Source organism: Cannabis sativa, chromosome X (assembly GCF_029168945.1).
Source record: "Cannabis sativa cultivar Pink pepper isolate KNU-18-1 chromosome X, ASM2916894v1, whole genome shotgun sequence".
NCBI classification, from domain to species: domain Eukaryota; kingdom Viridiplantae; phylum Streptophyta; class Magnoliopsida; order Rosales; family Cannabaceae; genus Cannabis; species Cannabis sativa.
Window position 1 is genome coordinate 16,287,172 of NC_083610.1, and position 22,091 is coordinate 16,309,262.

Sequence of the window (22,091 nt, forward strand, 5' to 3'; positions counted from 1 at the left end):
AAGCATGATGAGTGGTCTCCTCCTAGACATGTCACAAAGGACAAACGCCATCAGTAAGCATACCATGCTTGCTCAAATTAAACTTGAATGAGATCCAATTGTTTGAAATTTGCCAACGAAACATTTTAACTTTGGGGAGATTGTTAAGGCACCAAAGTTTCTTCCACTATCCTGAAAAAACATGTGAAGGAGAAGGTTTATCACGCTCTAAATAACAAGTAGCAAACTAATAACCACTCTTGATAGAATAGAAGCTTGAAGAATCATGGCCCCAAATCAATATACGATATATTTTTCAACCCTAAAAAATCCTAAGTGCCAAACTTTAACTCTCTCTCTAACCCACACACCACTTTCTCTCTTTAGAGAATTGGTGTATTTCCTCTCATCTCAGTTCACAGTATCTCATGACTTGAGTACATACTGTGATAGAAAATTCATTCATCTAATCAATCTTATAAGCCCACTCTTATCGTGAGTGTTGAGGATGATCTAGAAGACCTGGTGTGAAGTCTTCATTAAGTTCATATTTCTTGTAGATTGGATGATCAAAAATACATAAAAAAAGAATCAAGAATACACTGATAGACATCAAGAGGTAAAATACTTTTTCTCATAGTTTAGATTTAATTTATGTAATTATGTTGAGATTTTGGGATTATGGTTCATATTAGATTCAACTAAAATATTTTTATAAAACCACCGCTTCTACTTTCGACTCTGATATGGACCATAAAAATACACAAATGGTATCAGAGCCTGTTAGGCTAAAATTAGTCTAAGTTTCGGGTCATATTTTCGGTTAGTTTTCACTCTTTGTTTCTAGTTTTAGGGCTATTTTACGCTTGATTCTTTTGTTTCAGGTCCTCGGGTGTTTAAAGAAAGTATGTATAAGAATTGAGGACGCGCGGTGAAAGAATCGAGAAGAAAAACCAAATTTCGTGTCGTTGCCTAATCCAGTCGCGACAGGCAACATTCCAGTCGCGACGGGAACTGGCAGAGAAGATTTTGAAGAAAATGAAGCTTAACCCCATCGCAACGGGGGCATTGCTAGTCGCGACGGGGACCTCAATGACGGGATTTTTGGGCAGTTTCGTAATTTCACAAATTTTAAAGATGAGACTTGGTTTAAATAGAGGGAGCTCGTGAAAATTAAGGATTATTCAGATTTGGAGCCCTAGAAACAAAGGAGGAGGCTAGAAGAGCAGCTTGTGGCGACCCAGATCAATTGCTTCAACTAGTTCTTTCTCTTCTCTTTAATTCTTCTATGCTATTTTCTGTTTCAATGTTAATTATGGATTTGATTATGGATGTTTTGAACTAAATTCCTATTTAGGGAGGACGATGAATGTTGTTTAAGTTTTTGCCTAATTAATAAATAATTGTCATTCTTCCATTTTGATTGTGAAAACTATCTATATTTGTGTTTAATTCCATGTGCAAGATTGATCACCTTTTACATGTTTTATGATCTCAATTCGAAATCTGAAAAGTGAGAATTGAGAATGCTAAAATTGGATAGTCTAGGTTTTGATGTGAAACGAAAGTATTTACATAGCCTTAGTGACAAATAGATTATTGCTTAATGCTGATTTCATGTTGGTTTAATTAAGAAGTTAATTAGAAAGCATGAGATTTAGAACCTAAAAGATCTGAAAAGAGTTAGGTTAATTTATAATCTGTCATTCACTTCAAGAAAAGGATAGCAATTAGGCATTAACATTGGTAAACTGACAACATGATTCTTCTCCCTATTTTCTCATCTTGATTAATATTCTCTTGTTATTTTAAGTTTCTGAATTATTTTATTGAAGTCATAAAAAATATTGATTAGCCAGATAGAATCATAAGTATAATTTAGTAGTAATTAATCCAATTCCTTGTGGTTCGACCTCACTCTTACTACTTGACTGCGTATACTTGCGTAGTATTCATAATTTTCGTAATAGAGCCATCTCTATAATTACATAAATTAAATACTATGATGGGTAATTATGCATTTATACATATATAATGATATATTAAGAATGGATGTTCTCTATTTTGTATTCCTTTTATTTTCTTCTCCCCACAACACCCATCTCTCATTCTCTACTTCGAATCGTCTTTTTCACATTCTTATATGCCGAGTGCGATTTTCTTCCCCATTCGAGTCCTCAAATCTTATCTTTGTTGGTCAATTTTTTTTTCCTTCAAAATTTTAACCTTGGGTTTTGTGTTTCAACAATGGTGGTGGTATGATATTTTTTCTTATTCATCTATGTAAGTAGATATAATTACATGTAATATTTAAAATAATAATTTGGGTTATTATAGAGTATTAAATAAAACAAATTTTTATTTTAAAAACAATTAAAAAAATTATTAGAACCAATTAAATATGAATTACAATATTTTTAAACTTTACATTGGAAATATGAAAAAGAGAGTTTATTTTAATTGGGTGGAATCACCATTCCTTATGGCCAAAAAAAAATCTTGAATTAAATGCAATATAAAATGAAATCTTCCATTATGTCACCTCAACAAGTTAATTTTTCAAAGTTATTAGAAACTTATTATAGCAAGTTACCTATTTTATTAGGTCATCATGATATAATAAATTAAATCTAACACAATTCAATTATAATTTTTTTTTAATATATAAAATTTAATCTAATTTTAAATTTATTAATAAACTAGTTTTATTAAATAATTATAAATACCTTTAAATATTTTAAATAATATAACTAATATTTTTTTTTATAAAACATGATTAACTAATTGAATTAACAACACTTAATTTAAATTTAAAATAAAATTTATATAAACAAATAATTATTTAATTTTTTTTATACTTTTAAATTAAATTTAAATATTTAAAATTATTTTTTGAAAATAATAATAATTAATTAATTGATTTAGCGAAGTTAGTTTTAACCATGAAAAAAAATCATTAAACTAACAAAAAAATTGGGAGTTCTATTTGCACCCCATAAAATAATAAATACACCTAATTATTAAAAAAAATATAAACTTAAATAATTTTTAAAAATTACTCTTAATATTTTTTAAATTTTTTTTTCTCACATTACTTTATCTTAATTTAAGTACTTATTTTGATTTTATTTTCATAATCTTTTCTAACTCATGTATATATTTTTTTTAAAAAAAAAAAAAAATTATATAATTTTTCATTTTAATTTTTTTGTCATAATATTTAAAATATAATTTATTTTTGTTTGAACGGTATATTTTTTAAGAATATGAATTGGAAGAAAAAAATTAATAAATATATATTTATCAAAAATATATATAAATAAATATATATTTAAAAAAACTGATCTATAAACATACGCATTGAAATGAAAGCTATATATGAAATTAGGGTTAAGATTGTAAGAAATGATTGGAATTTGGAACTATATCCAATCCAAAAACAGAGAAAGAATATACTAGAATTAAAGTTTATGTTTTCACACTGTAATTAAGCATAGAATAATTGGTGGTTACAAATTCCGAACACAGAAAGCCTATTAATTATTCTCTACCTATGCTTCATCAATTAGTCTTGAAGTTAGCTTGTTCTACAAGAAATTACTCATTGAAAAGAAAATGCTTCTTCCACTTTATATAACGAAAAAGAGTTACGACTTTGCAAAAACTTAAACCAAAATTATGGATTGGTACCTGAAAAACAAAAAAAAAAAGAAAAAAACAAGATTCTTCTCAAAAGGAATTCCTCGTGGAAACATGTCAGAGAGATTGGAAATTCATGCCATTCTCCTCGTGCTTCTATAACTCTTAGATAATCTTACATCGCTAATATATGGAAAGATAATAGAATCTGTAAGAGGAATGAGTTGCTAATTAATTTTCAGATGAACCTAAATGACTTTAGACCTGAAATCTCATTCACTTTATAAGAATAACATAGTAGTTGTTTCCTTCTCATTATTTATTTTTCAAACTTACGAATCTAATACCCAAAAGCCAATTTATCGTTAACCAATTTTAATTGGCATATAATTGCAACTCTAAACCATATTCATATTATGTAAAACAGCTATAAATAAAGAATACTTTGAATAAATCTTAAAGTTCTAACTAACACGTTAATCATCACTACATAAATATTGAGTCATATTATATAGTAGTTGAGGATAACAGATACAAAAGAAAAAAAAGTAAGCAAGAATATGATCCCAAACACAAATTCACACGAAAATTTATATATTATATATACATATATTTATATATTAAAGAAAAGTAAGATAAATGAATGGTTATTTTCTCCCAATCAAAGTTTTTCCACGAGAAAGAATCTCTTTCTTTTTTGGGTCTGTCATTTCCCATTTACACACTGAAAACTTTTATCAAATACATACTAATTAGATACGATTATAAATCCCTCTCTCTATAAATATATGCATACATATTATGTATATATATAATCATGTAATATACCCCAACAAGCCATGTACATGTTTTTGTACTACTTGTAGTTCACTCTAAGCTTAATTTTGTCACCCAAAACTTAGACATATTTGAAAGAAAAGAAAAGGTTAGTTAGTATCAATGGAGAAAAGGACTACTTCCACCGTTATCACCATTCATGACGACACAGACTCATCATCTCAAGAATTAGGAGTATGTGGAAAGCTGTTGACTATGATTCGCCGTATCTCATCGCGACAAGCCTCGCCGGTGATGACCCCACGTGGCAGCAGCAGAAGCAGCCACCGCAACCACAGTGCCGTGAAATTCATCGACATCGTAAGCGGAGGATCACCCCCCACCACCAAGGCCAGTACCACCACTAACACCGTTTTAGTCCATAATAAACGTAAGCATAGTAATAATAATAAGGCTAATAAGGATGGTGAGAAAATCCCAGAAGAGAAAATTACTACTAATTTTCATGATCATCTGAATCACGAGTTTGATAAGTTTCTCAATCGAACTAAAAACAGTTTCAAGGCTCCTGAGGTTGAGAATAAGGTGGCATCAGCAGGGGAAAACCATCATCAACAACAACAGCATCATGGGATTAAGAAGAAAGAAAGTTTTAAGGATCATATATCGGATTATATTCACCGAACAAAGTTTATGATAAGGTCTCATCCACCAGGATCAACTACTATGTCCCATTCAAAACAGAGTACAAATAATAAGAATTAATTAAGGTTATGTTGTATTATATAAACAGAGTACTTAATGATAAGTAATGATTTGGTGGTGGGATGAGATTGGGAATATTATGCTTTATGTGAAATTGTCTACTTGCTTTTAATTTGTTATTCAAAATTTATGTATCAAATAAAATTTGTCATTTATATTTACTTCTTTTTGTTGAGCTGTTATGAGAAATTTTATTAGTTTAAATTTGAGAGGTAAACAATAGATTTGTGTTGTTCAATGTCACACCATCAAAACTGTTCGAGTGCATTGTAATTGAGTAATCAATACAATAGTGCATTGTAAGTGACATCAACTTTGTTTGCATTATGCTTTTTATATTTAACTAGATATAAATATTAAATTATTAAAATATATATGTATGACATAACATTGCTGTCGTAGTATTTTGAATAGATTTGTCATTCATAATCTACTTTAGTTTATTTATTTATTTTTTTTTGTTTTTTGTTTTTGGGTTAAATAAAGAGCATCAACTATATATGAAAAAACGTAAATAGAAGCAGTTTTATTTATACAAATATTATAACAACTATAAGATGCATCCAGTAAGATGCAACAAAGTTGTCTCATTCATCATCAATATTTGTTGAATTTGTTTCAGTAATATTGATATTGTCCAACTAACAAAAAAAAAAAAAAAAAGAAAGCAATTACGATATCACCATCACTATTTGTAATTTTCAATTCTATAATTTAGCAATAGAGCATTTTGAAAACAGTCTCAAAATCGTTCTCTATCATCACAAAATGGTGATTCAAAGAATGCCATCCCCAGTACTAAAAGACAAGTTACAACTTCTCCAATAAAGAGATCAAAAAAGTTGAGCCTATTGGTAGCAACTTGCTACTAAACTGTTCCCAAGTGATCTCTATCTAATGATGCCACACACATTTTCTCACTCCATCCTTTAACATCACAATTAATCTTGATCTATTATTGCAGAGGTGGAGACCAAAGGAGCAAACTGAATCAACTAGAGGAGAAGGAGAAAAAACAAGAGCAATTGCAATGAGTGATATATAGAGTCAATATAATATTTAATGCTACTTATATTATTGTTGTGTACTTTATTTTTACGGGCCCGCCATATCGTATCCACCATAATCATAGCATAGAGAAACAACTCATCTATACTGACACTCTTTGACTTCAGGTCCCATAAAAATTTGATCCAAGCTTAAACTCGAGCACTTGAATTAATAACCAGCATAATGCCCCAGGAGAAGATCTCCAAAAGTGGAACGTTAAGTTGTCCTCACCCATCCCACATAAAGGACAGGAGGCATCTTCAATTTGCATTCTCATATTTAGAAATTGTACCTAGCTGCAATTGACCTCGTTAAAAATAAAGTCAAAAAACCATGTTGGACCGAAAATGGGCCAATAATCGGACACCATTGGGTCCTATCGGACCCCATCGGACCCATTCAACAAAATGCCCTAAACCCAATTTTTGGACCTCCATTGGACTAACATCGGGCCCAAATTGGGCCCATCGGACCAGACTACAAAAATTGTCCCAAACCCATTTTTTTGATCCCCATCGAACTAACATAGGGCCCATTGGACCATACTAAAAAAATTGCCCCAACCCCCTTTTTTAACCCCATCGGGCCTTTATCCCTGTCATCCAACCTCACAGCATATCGGACCACCATCGGATGGGCATTGGACCCCATCGGACCAGGCGAAAAAAAAAAGCACAAACTAGAAAAAATCCAGAATTCACAGACAACAACATTACAACACACAAAATAGTAAAATAACAGCAACAACCCACAGATCAAGCAACAAAATAACATTCTAAATTAAATATAACTACAACAAACAAGATTTTAAAAAAAAAGAATTATTTACCTATTGATGCTTCGTATATGGGAGCTTGTAGTGTTGTAGCTTGTAGCTTGTAGTGTATAAATGAGTGAAGAGAAGAAAAAAAAAATGGTGGTGGTGGAGTATTTTGGCTGGGAAGAAGATGGGAAGAGAGGAGTTGATGTAATTGGGGAAGGTATTTTGGGAAAAACAATAAAGTTGTCATATGTTGAAATTTTTTTTAAGGTAATGTAAGCATATTTAATCAAATTTTCCATAAGATATTCTTAAATAAAGGTTCTACTGTAGTATTTTTGACAAGTAAAATAAATGATAGTTGGTATCTTAATAATCTATGTCTTTATTATTGTTGTTTTTTTAAAAATTTTAAATCTTTGTCTTATTTTATTTTCTATCTAACAATTTTTATTAATCAAATAGAACTAAAGAATTAATTGATTGGTAATTGATAATAAATCTTTGTATAAACGATACTTTATTTATCATTACATTACTTGTTTCAATTGCGTATACTTGCGTATCAATTTTACCAAACAAGAACATTCATCTTCAATTATCACAAGCTTCCTAGCAGTGAGTCTGAATGATCCAACATCTTTCTCACATTAAAATGACTCATCTAATGGCGGACCCAAGATTGAATTTTAGGGTGGGCTTAGTTATACATTTAATATAATCCAAAACAATAAATAACTAGCTAAATTTAGGGAGTAGAATGATGATTTAACAGTATCTCTCTATTCTAGTGGTCATAAGTTTGATCCTAGTTTGAACTTTGTATTTCATTTATTTTTTTTAATAAATAAAATGTTGATACACGTAGAAAAAAAGGGGCAATTGTTCTATTTAACTACTGTGTATATATGAAAATAACAATTGTATATTAATGTATTTATAAATCTTAGCGTGGGCTTTAGCCCTCCCTCAACACCCCTAAGTCCGCCTATGCTTCTAAATAAGTATTGGCATCTCTACGATTATTGTTGGCAAGGTCTGGTCCTCCCAATGATCTAAGATCAAGAGGAAAATCTCTTCTAATACTTGGTAGTCAAGCTTACGTAACTTGAATGGTGTGGTTCGTTCATTGATTTCAGATGTAAGTGGAAATCCAAATATAATTGTAGCATGCCTTTATTTTTATTTTTTTTTGGGTAATTTGCGACCAAACTTTCTATATTTTGAGGTTCGTTACAAATTAACCCTCTTACTGAAAAAATTAGGGCTAAACTTCTCAAACTCCACAATCATTTTCCTCTATAGTCTTTCCGTCCATTTTGGTCTGTTAAATGCTAAAGTGGACTGCCACGGTGATACAAGTGTACACCTGGAAAATTTTCATTAGTCCACCTAATATTAATAATTTATGTATTAAAAAATAATTTAAAATATTCATAAAAAGATGTATATTTGAATCAAATTTTATTTGGAGGTAAATTTAGTTAATATAGAAATGGGAGAAGTCGAAGAATATCCTATTTTTTATATAATAACAAAATTTACATTCAAATAAAATTTAATTCAAATATATCTCTTTTTATAAGTACTATACCTAAATTATTCTCACACACTCACATAACTAAGACATAATTTTAAACATAATAGATTTGTGTTCTTTGTAGATGGATGTGTAGGTTTGTGGAAAGTTAGAGCAAAATTTTGAATAGGGGTAAAATTAGTAGAATGATTGAAAAAAAAATATATTTTTTTTAAAAAAAAAAGTAAAAATTGAATCAAATTAAAAGTTATTATTATGAGCTATTAATTTTATTTTATTTTTTGAAATCATATGAGTTATCAATTAGATAACTTATAAGAAATTAATCAAATTATGCGTATGTGCAATGGAATATAATAAGGTGTGTATGTATCATGCAATAATACAACTTTTTTTTTTATTAATTTTACGATGTTTAAAATTAACATAAATTGGACCAAACGATTCCTAAAACGTCCTTTGAATCTTTTTTGCTCTCTCCCTGAGAAGAGCCTTTCCCTGAAGGAATACCTCCCAAGCCTGATCTAACCATGGAAGATCTGCTTGATCAAACAGGGAACCTTCGAGTCGAGGATGAGGATGGATGGGAAGTTAACGAGGAGAGGGAGTCTGAGGTAGGAAAATCTTGTTTGTTGGGGAGATTCTGTTCAAACAAGAACATGAATAGAAACCTAATTAGGACAATCCTGGGAAGGGTTTGGGGGTTAGCAGAGGTTGATTGGGGAGTGAAGATTAAAAAGGTGACTACTGAAGCCTCCTTCCTGATTTTCTCTTTCAAGAACGAATCGGATTTGTCGAGAATTGTCAATAAATCACCTTGGATGCTGAACAATGGAGTGCTGATTCTTCAACGTTTTTCAAAGCTACCGTCTAAATGGGAGGAGGAGATGAATCGTTTCCCTTTGATGGGTAGAGTTTTGAATCTTCCTACTAAAGCAATAACCAAGAACAACATGCTACGGTTAGCATCAATGGCGGGAGAGGTTATTGAAATCCAAAAGGAAGAGGTAACTAAGATTACCGTGAATGGTTATTTTTGGTTTAAAGTTTGGATTTCGATCGATAAACCGTTATGCCCAAGGTTTCTTTATTCGAATTCTGGTGCTCAAATTTGGTTACCATTCCGTTACGAAAGATTGCCCTATATGTGTTTTAGCTGTGGGAAGATAGGACATGATTTCAGGTCTTGTGTGAAACATCCTGTGACAGTTGTGAATGGTGAGGATCGATCTTCAGCTGCTTTCGGTGCTTGGTTGAAAATTGATGATAAATCTCTGGGGCAAAAGAAAATAACGGCAAACACAGATGCTGGGGACAATGGAATTAATTTCATTCAGCCTGCTGGAAGTTTTAAGGGGAATAGAGAATTGGAAAAGTTTCAATCGGTGGAAGTAAAGACATGGAACTCTGGCCATACGTCTGGGGGAATTCAAGAATCTGATTCTACTCCAAGAATTACCAACCAGAATTCTCTGCGTGGGGAGGTACCGATTTCTAAAACTTCTTTTCCTTTTGAATTTGTGAATTTGATGGATAACTTTGATGCCAAACGGGTAGGAAAGGATTTTGAAAAAGAAGGAGGATCAGGGGTGAAAAGAAGAGCGGACAGTTGTGAGATTTGGAACAGGGGAACCGGATTAGTCAATGAAACAGGAAAAAGATTTCACAGAGAAGACAAAGGAGTTCAGGAAAGATCAGAAGTGCTTGTATCTAACAAAGGGGAGGAGTGGATAGACATCCCTATCACCTTGGACAGGAGCTTCGGGAGTGAGAAATCTGGCCAGAAGGGAGGGAGGAAAAAGAGAGTAGTGGCAAAGAAGAATGGACAGGAAGCTCGGAAATCTCGGTGAAGGATAAAGCATCAGTGGACATTTCTAACTCTTTGGATTTGACCTCTGGTTTGATTTTGGAAGCGGCGCACTCGGTGGAACCGAGTCACCGAGAGCAATGAGTATCATGTTTTGGAATGTTCAGGGGCTTGGGAACCCCTGGACATTGAAAACTCTTTGCTCCCATGTGAAAGATTATCATCCCGGGATGTATTCCTTTCCGAAACTAGACTTAATGAAGCAGCGATGGAAAGAATTCGAATTGTGTTGGGATTTGAAAGTTGTTTTGTGGTGGCAACCAAAGGAAAAAGTGGTGGTCTTGCCCTTTTATGGAAAGATCCTTTCAAATAAGTTAACATAAAGTCCTTTACTGTTTCCCACATAGGTGCCATTGTGGAAAATGGTCTAGGCTTTTCTTGGAGGTTTACGGGGTTCTACGGTAGTCCCGATCCGGGGGGAAGGAAATTCACTTGGCAATTAATGGAGAGACTAAGAGATTTGATTCAAGGAGCATGGGTTTGTGGAGGTGACTTCAATGAGGTTCTTAAGGTTGAAGAGAAGAAAGGGGGCTGTTTGAAAAATGACTCTCAGATTCGTGATTTCCAAAGAGCCATCTCGTATTGTAACTTCAAGGAGATCAGGATGAGCGTGGGGGAGTTCACTTGGTGTAATGGGGGTCAACAAAGTCTGGTTTTTGAAAAACTAGATAGAGTTATGGCTAATACAAAATGGATTCAAAGTTTTTGTGAGTCTTCCGTCACCCTCCTTCCTTGGTGGAGTTCGGACCATCGCCCCATGATTCTTACTTTCAGCCATGTGAAGGATCAAGCAAACAAGACGTCAAATTGGAGATCTCGGTTTCATTATGAACAAGCTTGGGCCGAAGAGGAAGATTGTGGTAGGATTGTTGAATCAGTGTGGCTTGACAACTCAAATTGGGGTTCTCCTCAAAGGGTTAGGGGGCGTATTAATGTTTGTGGAGAGGCCCTAAAAGAGTGGAACAAGGATAAGAAGGCGGATCTAAAGGCTAGAACTAAGAAACTTAAAAAGGATTTGAAACACCTTTCTACTTTATCGGGAGAGGAGGATTGGAAAACCCGAAGGACAATAGAGAGAGAACTGAATGCTGCCAAGGTAAAGGATGAGATCCTTTGGAAATAAAGAAGTCGGGCACTTTGGCTCACCCACGGAGATTGCAATACTAAATATTTCCATCATAAGGCTTCTCAAAGGAAAAAGAAAAACATAATAAGTGGCTTATTTGATGATCAAAGAAGGTGGTGTACGAAAGACAATGAGATTGAGGACATCTTAGTTCGCTTCTACTCGGATCGATTCTCCTCTTCAGACCCCTATCCAAACATGGAAGAAATCCTCGCTCGGTGTGTCTCCAACCGACTGTCTTTTCACGATAATGCAATGCTTATGGAAGAATTTACAGCGGAGGAGGTTAAAGAGGCTATTGGGCAAATTCATCCACTTAAAGCTCCGAGGAAAGATGGTCTCCCGGGGTTCTTTTACCATAATCATTGGACTAAAGTGGGCCATGAGGTTATTACTACTTGCCTAGAAGTGTTGAACAAGAATAAGGACTGTAGCAGTTTGAATGACACTCTCTTATGCCTCATCCCCAAAGTGAAGAAACCAACCATGGTGGGCGATTATAGACCTTTGAGTTTGTGCAATGTTGCATACAAAGTGATCTCCAAATGCCTTGCTAATAGAATGAAATTAAGCCTGGACAAAGTAATTTCGGAGAACCAAAGTGCTTTCATCAAAGGAAGACAGATTCAAGATAATGCCATCCTTGGGTTTGAAAGTCTACATTGTTTGAAGAAGGGTCGTTTTGGAAACGGAAGGAAAATGGCTCTCAAGTTGGATATGTCAAAAGCCAATGACCGGGTCGAATGGGATTTTATAGAGGCGATGATGAAATGCCTGGGTTATGAGGAGAATTGGATTGTTAAGATTATGGGATGTGTGAAAACGGTAACCTTCTCAATCTTGTTAAATGGTGAGGCTCGGGGTCATATTGTTCCAAAGAGAGGTTTGAGACAAGGAGACCCCCTCTCTCCCTTCTTGTTCCTCATTTGTGCCGAAGGATTATCATGCTTACTTAATGACGGTAGCTGAGCCAATAAGTTACATGGGCTTCGGTTTGGCCTCATGGAGAAAAGATTAACACATCTGCTATTTGCCGACGACAGCCTAATATTTTTGGATGCAAACATTGAGGAGGGGGCAGCTCTAGGTGAAGTTCTTCGTCTCTATTCAGCTATGTCTGGTCAATGCATCAACTTCAACAAATCAAGCTTATCTGTGGGTAGAAAAATTCGACATACAGATGGTCAAAGGCTTGCTAATTCACTGGGGGTCACCTTTATAGAAAACCATACTAAATATCTTGGACTACGTGCATTTCTTGGAAGGAATAAAAGAGAAGTTTTTGGTCAGATTCGGAATAAGGTGTGGGAGAAACTTCAAGGTTGGAAGATGGGTCTTTTCTCTCAAGCGGGTCGCGAGGTGTTAATCAAATCAATAATACAAGCTATTCTGGTCTATCTAATGAGTTGTTTTAGATTAATAAAGGGGCTGATCCGAGAGATTCAAAGTCTTATCGCTCGTTTCTGGTGGGGATCAACAAAAGATAAACACCAAATTCACTGGGGCAACTGGGATAAACTATGCAAAGATAAGTGGTTTGGGGGTATGGGATTCAGAGATTTGGAGGACTTTAACCAAGCCTTACTTTCAAAGCAAGGGTGGAAGCTTGTTACCAACCCGAATAGCTTGTTTGCTCAAGTGTTGAAAGCCCTCTACTACCCGAATTCTGAGTTCTTAACAGCTGGCCTTAGGAATTGTTGCTCAAATATTTGGAGAGGAATCATTTGGGGCCGTGAGCTTATTTTGAAGGGCTCTCGGTGGCGTGTGACGGATGGTAATAAAATTAGAATCAATGAAGATCGTTGGATTCCTAGAGAGGCCCCTTTCCTTCTTCGCACTCCGGCAATGGTTCCCCCTAACGCATATGTGAGTTCTCTCATGGATGATGCAGGTGAATGGAATATAGAGACTCTCAAGGAAACGATGCATGAAGATGACATCCCTTGGATTTTAGGAATCCAAACTCGAAAAGATGGTGGGGAGGATGACCGAATGTGGCACGATACAATCAATAAAAAATACACGGTAGATAGTGGAGACAAGATAATTCAAATGGAGAAGCAGGGGGCAGAGACTTCAAATAAATCAATAGTGAGGGGTGGTGGAAGACGATATGGCAATCGAATTTAACCCCGAAGATGAAGAATTTTAATTGGAGGGTGTGTCACAACTCGATTCCATCTAAGAGTGTACTGGCTCGTAGAGGCATTCAACTTGATAGCTGCTGTACGGGTTGTTGGAATCATGAGGAAACCATTGGCCATGCGTTGTGGAAGTGTCCTCGACTGAAGAATGTTTGGCGATCTGCGGGTTTCTAGCATCTTTTCCCCAGAGAACTTGAGTCAATGTCTGATATGCTTGCCTTTCTCATGTACATGAAAACAAATTGTTCTACAGAGGACTTTGAAGTTTTTCTGGGGTTAAGTTGGCTGGTCTGGAGTCAAAGAAATCAGCGCATTTTCCAAAATAAGATTGTTGCAATGGATAGCTGGATTCCTTGGGCTCTTGACTATATTTCTCACTTGTTGCAGAAGGATAAAGATCACACTTAAAACATCTCAGTTAAGGCGAGTAGAAGATGGACAGGCCCTCCGCTAGGAACCTATATGATGAACTGTGATGCTTTAGTTTGTCCAAACACACAGGGTTGCGGCATTGCTGCTGTGATCAGGGATAACGGGGGGTGTTTGCTGGCGGCAGAAGCTGGGGTTCAGACCGGCCAGTTTTCAATTTTAATGGTAGAGGTTTTGGCTATAAAGCTGGGACTGAATTTGGTTCAAAGAATGAAGGCTAAACCATTTTATGTTAGCTCGGATAACATCACAGCCACCAAACATCTGAAGTCGAAAACTGCTTCTCGGGCCGACTGGGGGGGTTCCTCTGTTGGAGATTTTCTCCTCAACTCTTTTAGATGGTTGTGTGGGAATTAATTTTGTGTATAGAGATTGTAATAATGTGGCTCACTCTTTAGCAAAGTGGGCTCTTAATCATAGATGTAATTCTTTTTGGTCAGAGGATATTTCCTTTTGTGCTGCTGCGTTTTTGATTGCAGACATGCCTGACCTGATGTAGTTTTTTTGTTGCTGAATAAAGTATTTCTTCTTCAAAAAAAAAAAAATTAACATAAATTGCATACAAATAAGTCCAAACGGTGACTAGTAATTAGTTACTAAATTATTCTAACAGTTTGCAGCTTAACTAAAGTCCAAACCTTTCCACCAATTTATATCACTTTCTCACATTATAATTAGTCTCCATCAATAGCTTTTGAATTTAAAAAATTAAATTGTATAACTTTTCTTTACACACTTAATTAGTAATATTATCGAGTTACAAAATGATTAGTAACTCCACAAACATATGTTACCAGATAATTACACTTAATTGGTTTGTTACAAGTTTTCTATCCTCTCAAATCTACGAGATTTCAAAAATACCATGATTCGAAACTTATGCAATAAACTCATTCCCAAGCATAAAAGAATATTATAAGAATAGCCAAAAACAAAATAGTTGGGGTATTTTTGCTCAATCCCTACCTCAAATTCAAGGGCCAAGATGCAAGATGACCCTAAATCTAACAATTAAGTTAATAAATGTTCATTTTTTAAAAAAATTAACAAAATGTCCTTTTAGTTAAAAATTTGATGATAAAATTACAATTATAATCTTGAATAATTAAGTGTTTGGTATAGTTATTTTGCACAATAGTATATCGTTTTTATGTGCAATAATATATTAAAAAAAATTGAAAGGTAGTATATATATATTTTGAAATTACTGAAAGGTAATATATTTGTTTAAGATTGTAGTATATTATTTTAATGTGCTATGATATATGATGAACGAAAGACGGAAATTAAAAAATATGGAATATTAGTTTAAGTTTGAGGTATAGTTATATTTCACTAGAAAATATTATCTTTATGTTCATTAGTATATCATGAATGAAAGAAAAAAAAACATGTGGAATATTTAATTAAGTTTTTAGTATATATATATTTTCCACTATATTGGTGGTATATTAATTTTTCATTATAGTATTTATGTTTATAATTGCAGAATATAGTTTTTATATGCTATTATATATCGTGGAAAAAAAATCATTTAATAGTATATTAGTTTAAGTTTATGGTATATTTATATTGGTCTAAGGTATATCATTTGTATGTAATATGTATATAGTGAAGGATATAAAGAAAAAAAAAACTATTATATATTAATTTAAGTATGAGATATAGTTATATTTGACTGTGATATATTGATTTTATGTTCATTGGTATTTCATGAAGGAAAGAACAAGAAAAAAAAACTTGTGGAATATTAAATTAAATTTTTTGTATAATTTTTTTTTCACTATGCTGGTGGTACATTAATTTTTGGCTACGGTATATCTATTTATGATTGTGGTATATAGTTTTTGTATGCTACTGAATATTGTGGAAAATAATTCATTTAATAGTATATTAATTTAAGTTTGTGATATATGTATATTAGTTTAAGGTATATTATTTGTATATCATACGATATATTAATAAAAAAAATTAATTATATGGTTAAATAACATATTAGACAACAACAACAACAACAACAGCAAAATCTAAAAGAATAAAATATATAATGCCTTTTATATAATGAAAAAATAGTTGAAAAAAATTCAGTAGAGAGGTTTTGATTAATTATTTTTCATAATTTCTATTAAAGGAATAAAACATATAATACCTTTTATATAATGAAGGGTATTTTAGGTATTAAAAATAAAAAAATAGCATTTACTTTATTATTTTAAAAAAAGGACATTAATTATCTATAGAGTTAGAAATAGAGCCATTTAGTTACATTTCTCCAAATTCAATTTGTTTGGTCCTTTGGTCAATGAACTAGTGATTGTTGAATTTAGGCTCTTTAATTCATTCAAATCTACTATTCTAGTTAAAAACAGAACAAAATATAAAATCTTTCAAATCTCAACTTTTAAATACCATACATCTTAGATTCCAATCAATCCAAACCATTAAGTAATTTCTTATTTTTATCCTTCGTTTTATTGTCCTTCGTAGCTTATTTTCTTTTACAGCCTTCGGATGTTATCAATGAACAGTAACCTTGGACAAATTTCAACTGTAGAGTAGATCCTACAGTTGACAATTACAAACTAGTTAACTTAACAAAACTAGTTAATCTGCTTAGCAAACTGGCTTAGGTTGGTTCACAAACAAAGTGGCCCAATACAACTTGGGCTACCTTAATCTGACCCATTTTGTCTAGAGCAGATCAAAACCTTGCTTCAAAAATCAAAACCACTAGAGGTACCCAAAGTAACATTCACTAAGGCCCACTGATTGGCATAAATTAGCAACATATACAGTTAAATTTCATGAGTGATGAGTTGTAAATAGGGTTAAGTTGAAAAATGCCTCTTTTATTAATAAATTAATCAAATTTACCCCTAATTTTATATTTCTTTGAAACATACCTCTTTTTATATATATTGTACCCAAAATACTCTGACATAAGAGAGTCACATGAAGAGTATCTTGAAGTGACAGGGACAAAATTAGTACAATATTCAAAAAAAGAGGTAAAAATGATATGCTTTAAAAAAGAAGGTAAAAATAAAAGAGGACAATATAAAAAGGGTATAGAGTGTAATTTCCTCTTGTAAATACGTGTGTATTATGTCGTTCCGGCCCATACCTTGAACAATAGGGTGTGCATAAATCGATTCAATCCAAAGATAACCGACCGCCAAACATTAGATATCCAATTATGATTGGATCAGATTGAATGTGATTTTTGAATATCCAATTGGATCGGATCGGGTGTTAGATGGAGTGTCTAAAAATCCATTACATCCAACATCCAATTAAACTAATTAGTATTTTCATTTAGTTTGGATGAGTAATTAGATTTTATAATGTAATACGTAAAAAATATATATACATTAAAATTTTACTTTTTTTTTCTTGGATTGGATGGATCCAGTCTAATCCAATATATATTGAACTTAAAATATTAGATGGATCCGATCCGATCCAAAAAAAAATATTAGTCTAAAATATTGAATAAATCTAAATTGAACTAATAAATATATATGAAATACATCCAACGGATAGACTGAATTTTAAGTCTGGGTACTGACTTAGTGGCAATCTTCTTTCTCTACTCTCTCTTCTAATTTTCTTCAGATCTGAGATGCGAAAATTATCTGGATGGAAACCTGGGTACTAACTTAGTGGCAATGACATCACAATTAAGGAGGGGGAGATCTCGAAGGGTTGATGGCAACGACCATGCTAGCAGATTTGGGCAACAGTGATCTTGTGAACGAATTTGGGCGATAATGACGGAGATCAAGGCAGTGGCGATAAAGTATTGATCCTTGTTATGCTATCGATTTTATAAAGATTAATTAGTTATTTTTTTTTTCTAGATTAGTTGTTTTTAGGAGAGGGTTTCATTGTAGTTGTAGTTGGAAGATGAAAATATTTATATTATTTCATTTAATATGTTATAATTATTATTTGTGTGATTTTAAAATTTGAATGTTAAAGTTTTAAAAATCATAGTTGCTGATGATTTTGTGTTTTTTTTCTTGGATTTGATGATTGTGAATGGGAAATTTCATTTTTTGCCCCTAATAAAAATCCCAATATCAAAATTCTACCCTTCACTAATTTGTACAAATTAATTCCATTGATTACATGAACTTCCCACTTTACCCTTTTTTAAAAAGATAAAAAAAAATTGTTAAAAACTAAAAAAACTTCCCTTTCTCTCTTCCCTCTCTCTTCCTCTCTCTCTCTTCCCTCTCGTGCACCCCTCTCTCTCTAGAAAAAAATGAAAAAGCTTCCCTCTCTCTCTTCCTTGTCGAATGTTTATTTCTCGGTGGGCAGTGTTAGAAAACCGGAGCACACCCCAATCACTCAAGAATCTTACACCATTATAATGGATAAGTTGTGTTTTAAGCATTTTGTTAGATTTTATGTAGTTTGTGTTCGTTATGGTGCCGTTTGGTAATATTTTTGTTTTTTAATTTTTTAATCACAAAATGAAAGTAAAACTTTTGTTTTTTAAAAAATTATTTTTGAAAAATAAAAATGCGTTCTGTAACTACTTTTGTTTTTCAATTTTAAAAACAGAGAACAAAAGTGTGTTCTGTAAAGTTCATTTTTATTTTTATTTTTTGATTTTATTTAAGTCGGGTCTAGGTCCGGGGTCGGATTCGGGTTCAAGTCAAAAGCCGGGTTCAATGCCAGGGCCGTTGGGTCCGGGTCTGGTCGTAATCCAAAAGATTGATTAAGAAAAAAAAACTGTTTAAAAAAATATTGAAAGTGATTATTTTTGTTTTTAAAATTTTGATTTCTAATTATAAAATTGAAAAGTAAAAACAGTTTTATAGAACATGTTTTTGAAAAATATTTTCACTTTTCTACTTTTAAAAACAAAAAACTGATTAAAAAAGTGTTACCAAACGGCACCTATATGTGTCGTATTTGTTGAAACTGGTATTTTTTGGTTTGAAATGGTAGATATCTTGCAGATCTAGTTTTCTGTCGAAATTTGGGTTTTCCAGAAGTTATCGACAGTTTACCGATAGAATGTCGATGCTATGTCGATATCATGCTAAGAAAGGTCAGGGATGACCATTATTTTTTGTAAAGTTTATTTTTATTTTTATTTTTTTATTTTATTTAAGTTGGGTCTAAGTTTGGGGTTAAATTCGAGTTGAGTTAGAGGCCGAGTTCAGCGCCAGGACCGTGAGAGGATTTGGGTCCGGGTATGGTCGAAGTCCAAAATATTGATTAAGAAAATAAAAATTGTAAAAGAAAATATTGAAAAGTGAAAACAGTTTTATAAAACATGTTTTTGAAAAATATTTTTACTTTTTTAATTTTAAAAATAGAAAATTAATTAAAAAGTGTTACTAAACGCTACCTTAATTAACAATTAACAACAATTTGTAAATTTAGGAGATCATATATATATAACTTCGAATCTCAGGAAGCAAATAGATATTTTTGATTTATGCCAAATTAATTAAAATTGCTTTGAACAATTAAAATTTGAGTTAAGGACATAAGGTCATTGCCCTGCCAGTACTAGAAGACGGCTCTATCACAACTCGTAAGGGTGATTTTTAGCTAAGTACCCAACTCAATTTTAAATTCAATCCATAAATATAATATTAAATAGGAGAAAATTTATAAAAAAATGTAGAGCTAGTTTTCTTAAAGTAAAAAATACAAAAATGAAAAACAGAGAGGAAGATTCTTTTAATGAAAAAAGAAAATGTCAGTGTTAGTTAAGTTAGGCCTGAAATTAATATGATAATACAATATGATTAAAATAAATAAAAAGTAAACGGAGTATATAATAGTGATGGTCGGGATATATATATCGAGCATGCTAAGTGCTAATTAGGTAGCTAAATTTTTTGCAGTTTATAAATATTCTCTTTTAAAAAAAAAAAAAAAAATCTATATTTATAGATCCAAATTTTAATGTATACATTATAATATATATATACATTAAAAATGAATACAAAATAATATATGTCATGTATATGCACTTCAATTCCATGTCATTGCCCCCCTATCTCATAATAAGTTGCTAAAATGTCTATAGTCTATATTTTTAATGTGTATAATACTAATACTAGTCGCTACCTATATGTCCACTAGTTATTTATTTATTTTGAAAGGAAGTGCAGGAAATAAAATCAAAGATATTAATGGTGGAATTTGTCTTAACTGTAAACTAATTATTGTGATTTCTAAAAAAAATAAAAACTAATTATTGTGTGAATTTAAATAATAGATTTTCTGTTCAGTGGAAAATGTTAAAGGCCACAAATTAATCAATATTCCCATAATCATTTATTTAATATTTTCTAATACTAGTATTAAATTAATTATATTTGGTGCTGGGATCTCAATATACACCGTATTGCTTCATGTATAAGGAAATAATATACCTATATATAGAGAGCAATAATTGTAGTAAGGGTGTTATTTTTGCGTCAATTAGGGATATTTATTGGACCACATCTCCAATGTTTTTAGGTATATTCAGATCCGATTTAATTATATATTGAATGTTAGATTTTACCATCCGATCCGATCTAATTAGTTTCAGTCATTGAATCGGTTCTATCCATATATATTTATTGATTTAATTTATGTTTATTCAATATTTTAGACATAGTATTTTTTTAATCGAATCGGATCCATCTAATATTTTAGGTCCAGTATCTACTGGATTAGACTGGTTCCATTCAATCTAAGAAAAAAAAAGTAAAATTTTAATGATAATTTTTATATATACATAGAGATGTTACGTATAACAATATAAAATCTGATTACTCATCCAAATTAAATGAAAATACTAATTAATTTGATTGGATGTTAGATGTATTGGATTTTTAGACACCTCATCTACCATCCGATCCGATCCAATTGGATATTTAAAAATAACATCCAATCCGATCACAATTGGATATTCAATGTTTGACGGTCGGTTGTAATTGGATCGGTCGATTCCTATCGGATTGGATATATTTATGCACACCCCTACCTCTACTAATACAAAAGATTAAGGGTGTCCCTATATTATTATTTTAAATTATAAATTTTAAAATATTATTTAATGTGTGTTTTGTTTTGTTTTGTTGTTGGAGAAACATAGTGTCATTTTTTTATATGAAATATTAATTAGTTTTTTTAAAAAAATAAATAAAAGAGAATTAAATAATTTATAATACCAAAAATAAAATTTAAAATAAATAATTGTACGCATATAAAAATAAAATAGAACATCTGTTTTTGACACACAAATTATCTACTATAACTTATAACTACAATGTATAGTGGTGTATACCATCATATAAAAACAATAGATTATAATATTTGAGGTAAATATTATTTTGGCTGTATTTTGTAAAAGGTATTAATTAGACCATTTGTTTTATTAAATAACAAAATAGATATTGTATTTTTCAAAATAGTACAAATGAGACTCTAAATTAATTTTTTGTCAAATAAAATTTAATAATAATCCGATCTAAATGTGTTATAACAAAACTATTTGTATTTTCTGTATCTGTTCGTGTTAGAAATTGTTTTCAAGTTAGTTATGTTAAGAAAAAAAAGTTGTCCAAAATTAAACTCATTGTCTTATTTTTACTATTTTGGAAAAAAAATAATTCATTTTATCATTTAACAAAACAAAAAGTTTAACTAATCTAATTTTTACAAAACACAAAGTTTAAAATAATATTTGCCCTAATTCATCACTTCTTTATAATTATCCATGATATATGTATAGAATATAGATTATATAACACATTGTGATCTAACTTATTAGCAACTAGAAAATAGTCAGCTAAAAAAATTAGAGTAGCAGAGGTCAAGCCGTCCAATTAATAAATTAGTAACAAGTAATATGAAATTATTATTGCATATGTTTGTGTTGTGTTAATTCTATTTCCACTGGTCACGCATGCAAGCTTTGCTGTAATTCAAAAGGACATTATTAAAGAGAACTGTATTTTTCATTTACAAACATATTTTAATTTAACAAATTAATT

General features: G+C 31.8%; 2 protein-coding genes across 2 annotated transcripts; both read left to right on the plus strand.

The window, feature by feature from the left end:
- The first annotated feature begins 4,257 nt into the window (after nucleotides 1–4,257).
- On the plus strand, nucleotides 4,258–5,325 carry LOC133031922 (uncharacterized). Its single transcript, XM_061105699.1, has 2 exons — nucleotides 4,258–4,825; nucleotides 4,953–5,325. The coding sequence occupies exons 1-2, from the start codon at nucleotides 4,558–4,560 to the stop codon at nucleotides 5,090–5,092; spliced, it is 408 nt and encodes a 135-aa protein (XP_060961682.1). The 5' UTR covers nucleotides 4,258–4,557; the 3' UTR covers nucleotides 5,093–5,325.
- A 7,180-nt stretch (nucleotides 5,326–12,505) lies between these two features.
- LOC115716873 (uncharacterized) lies at nucleotides 12,506–13,633 on the plus strand. Its single transcript, XM_030645788.2, has one exon. The coding sequence runs from the start codon at nucleotides 12,506–12,508 to the stop codon at nucleotides 13,631–13,633; it is 1,128 nt and encodes a 375-aa protein (XP_030501648.2).
- The last annotated feature ends 8,458 nt before the right edge of the window (nucleotides 13,634–22,091 follow it).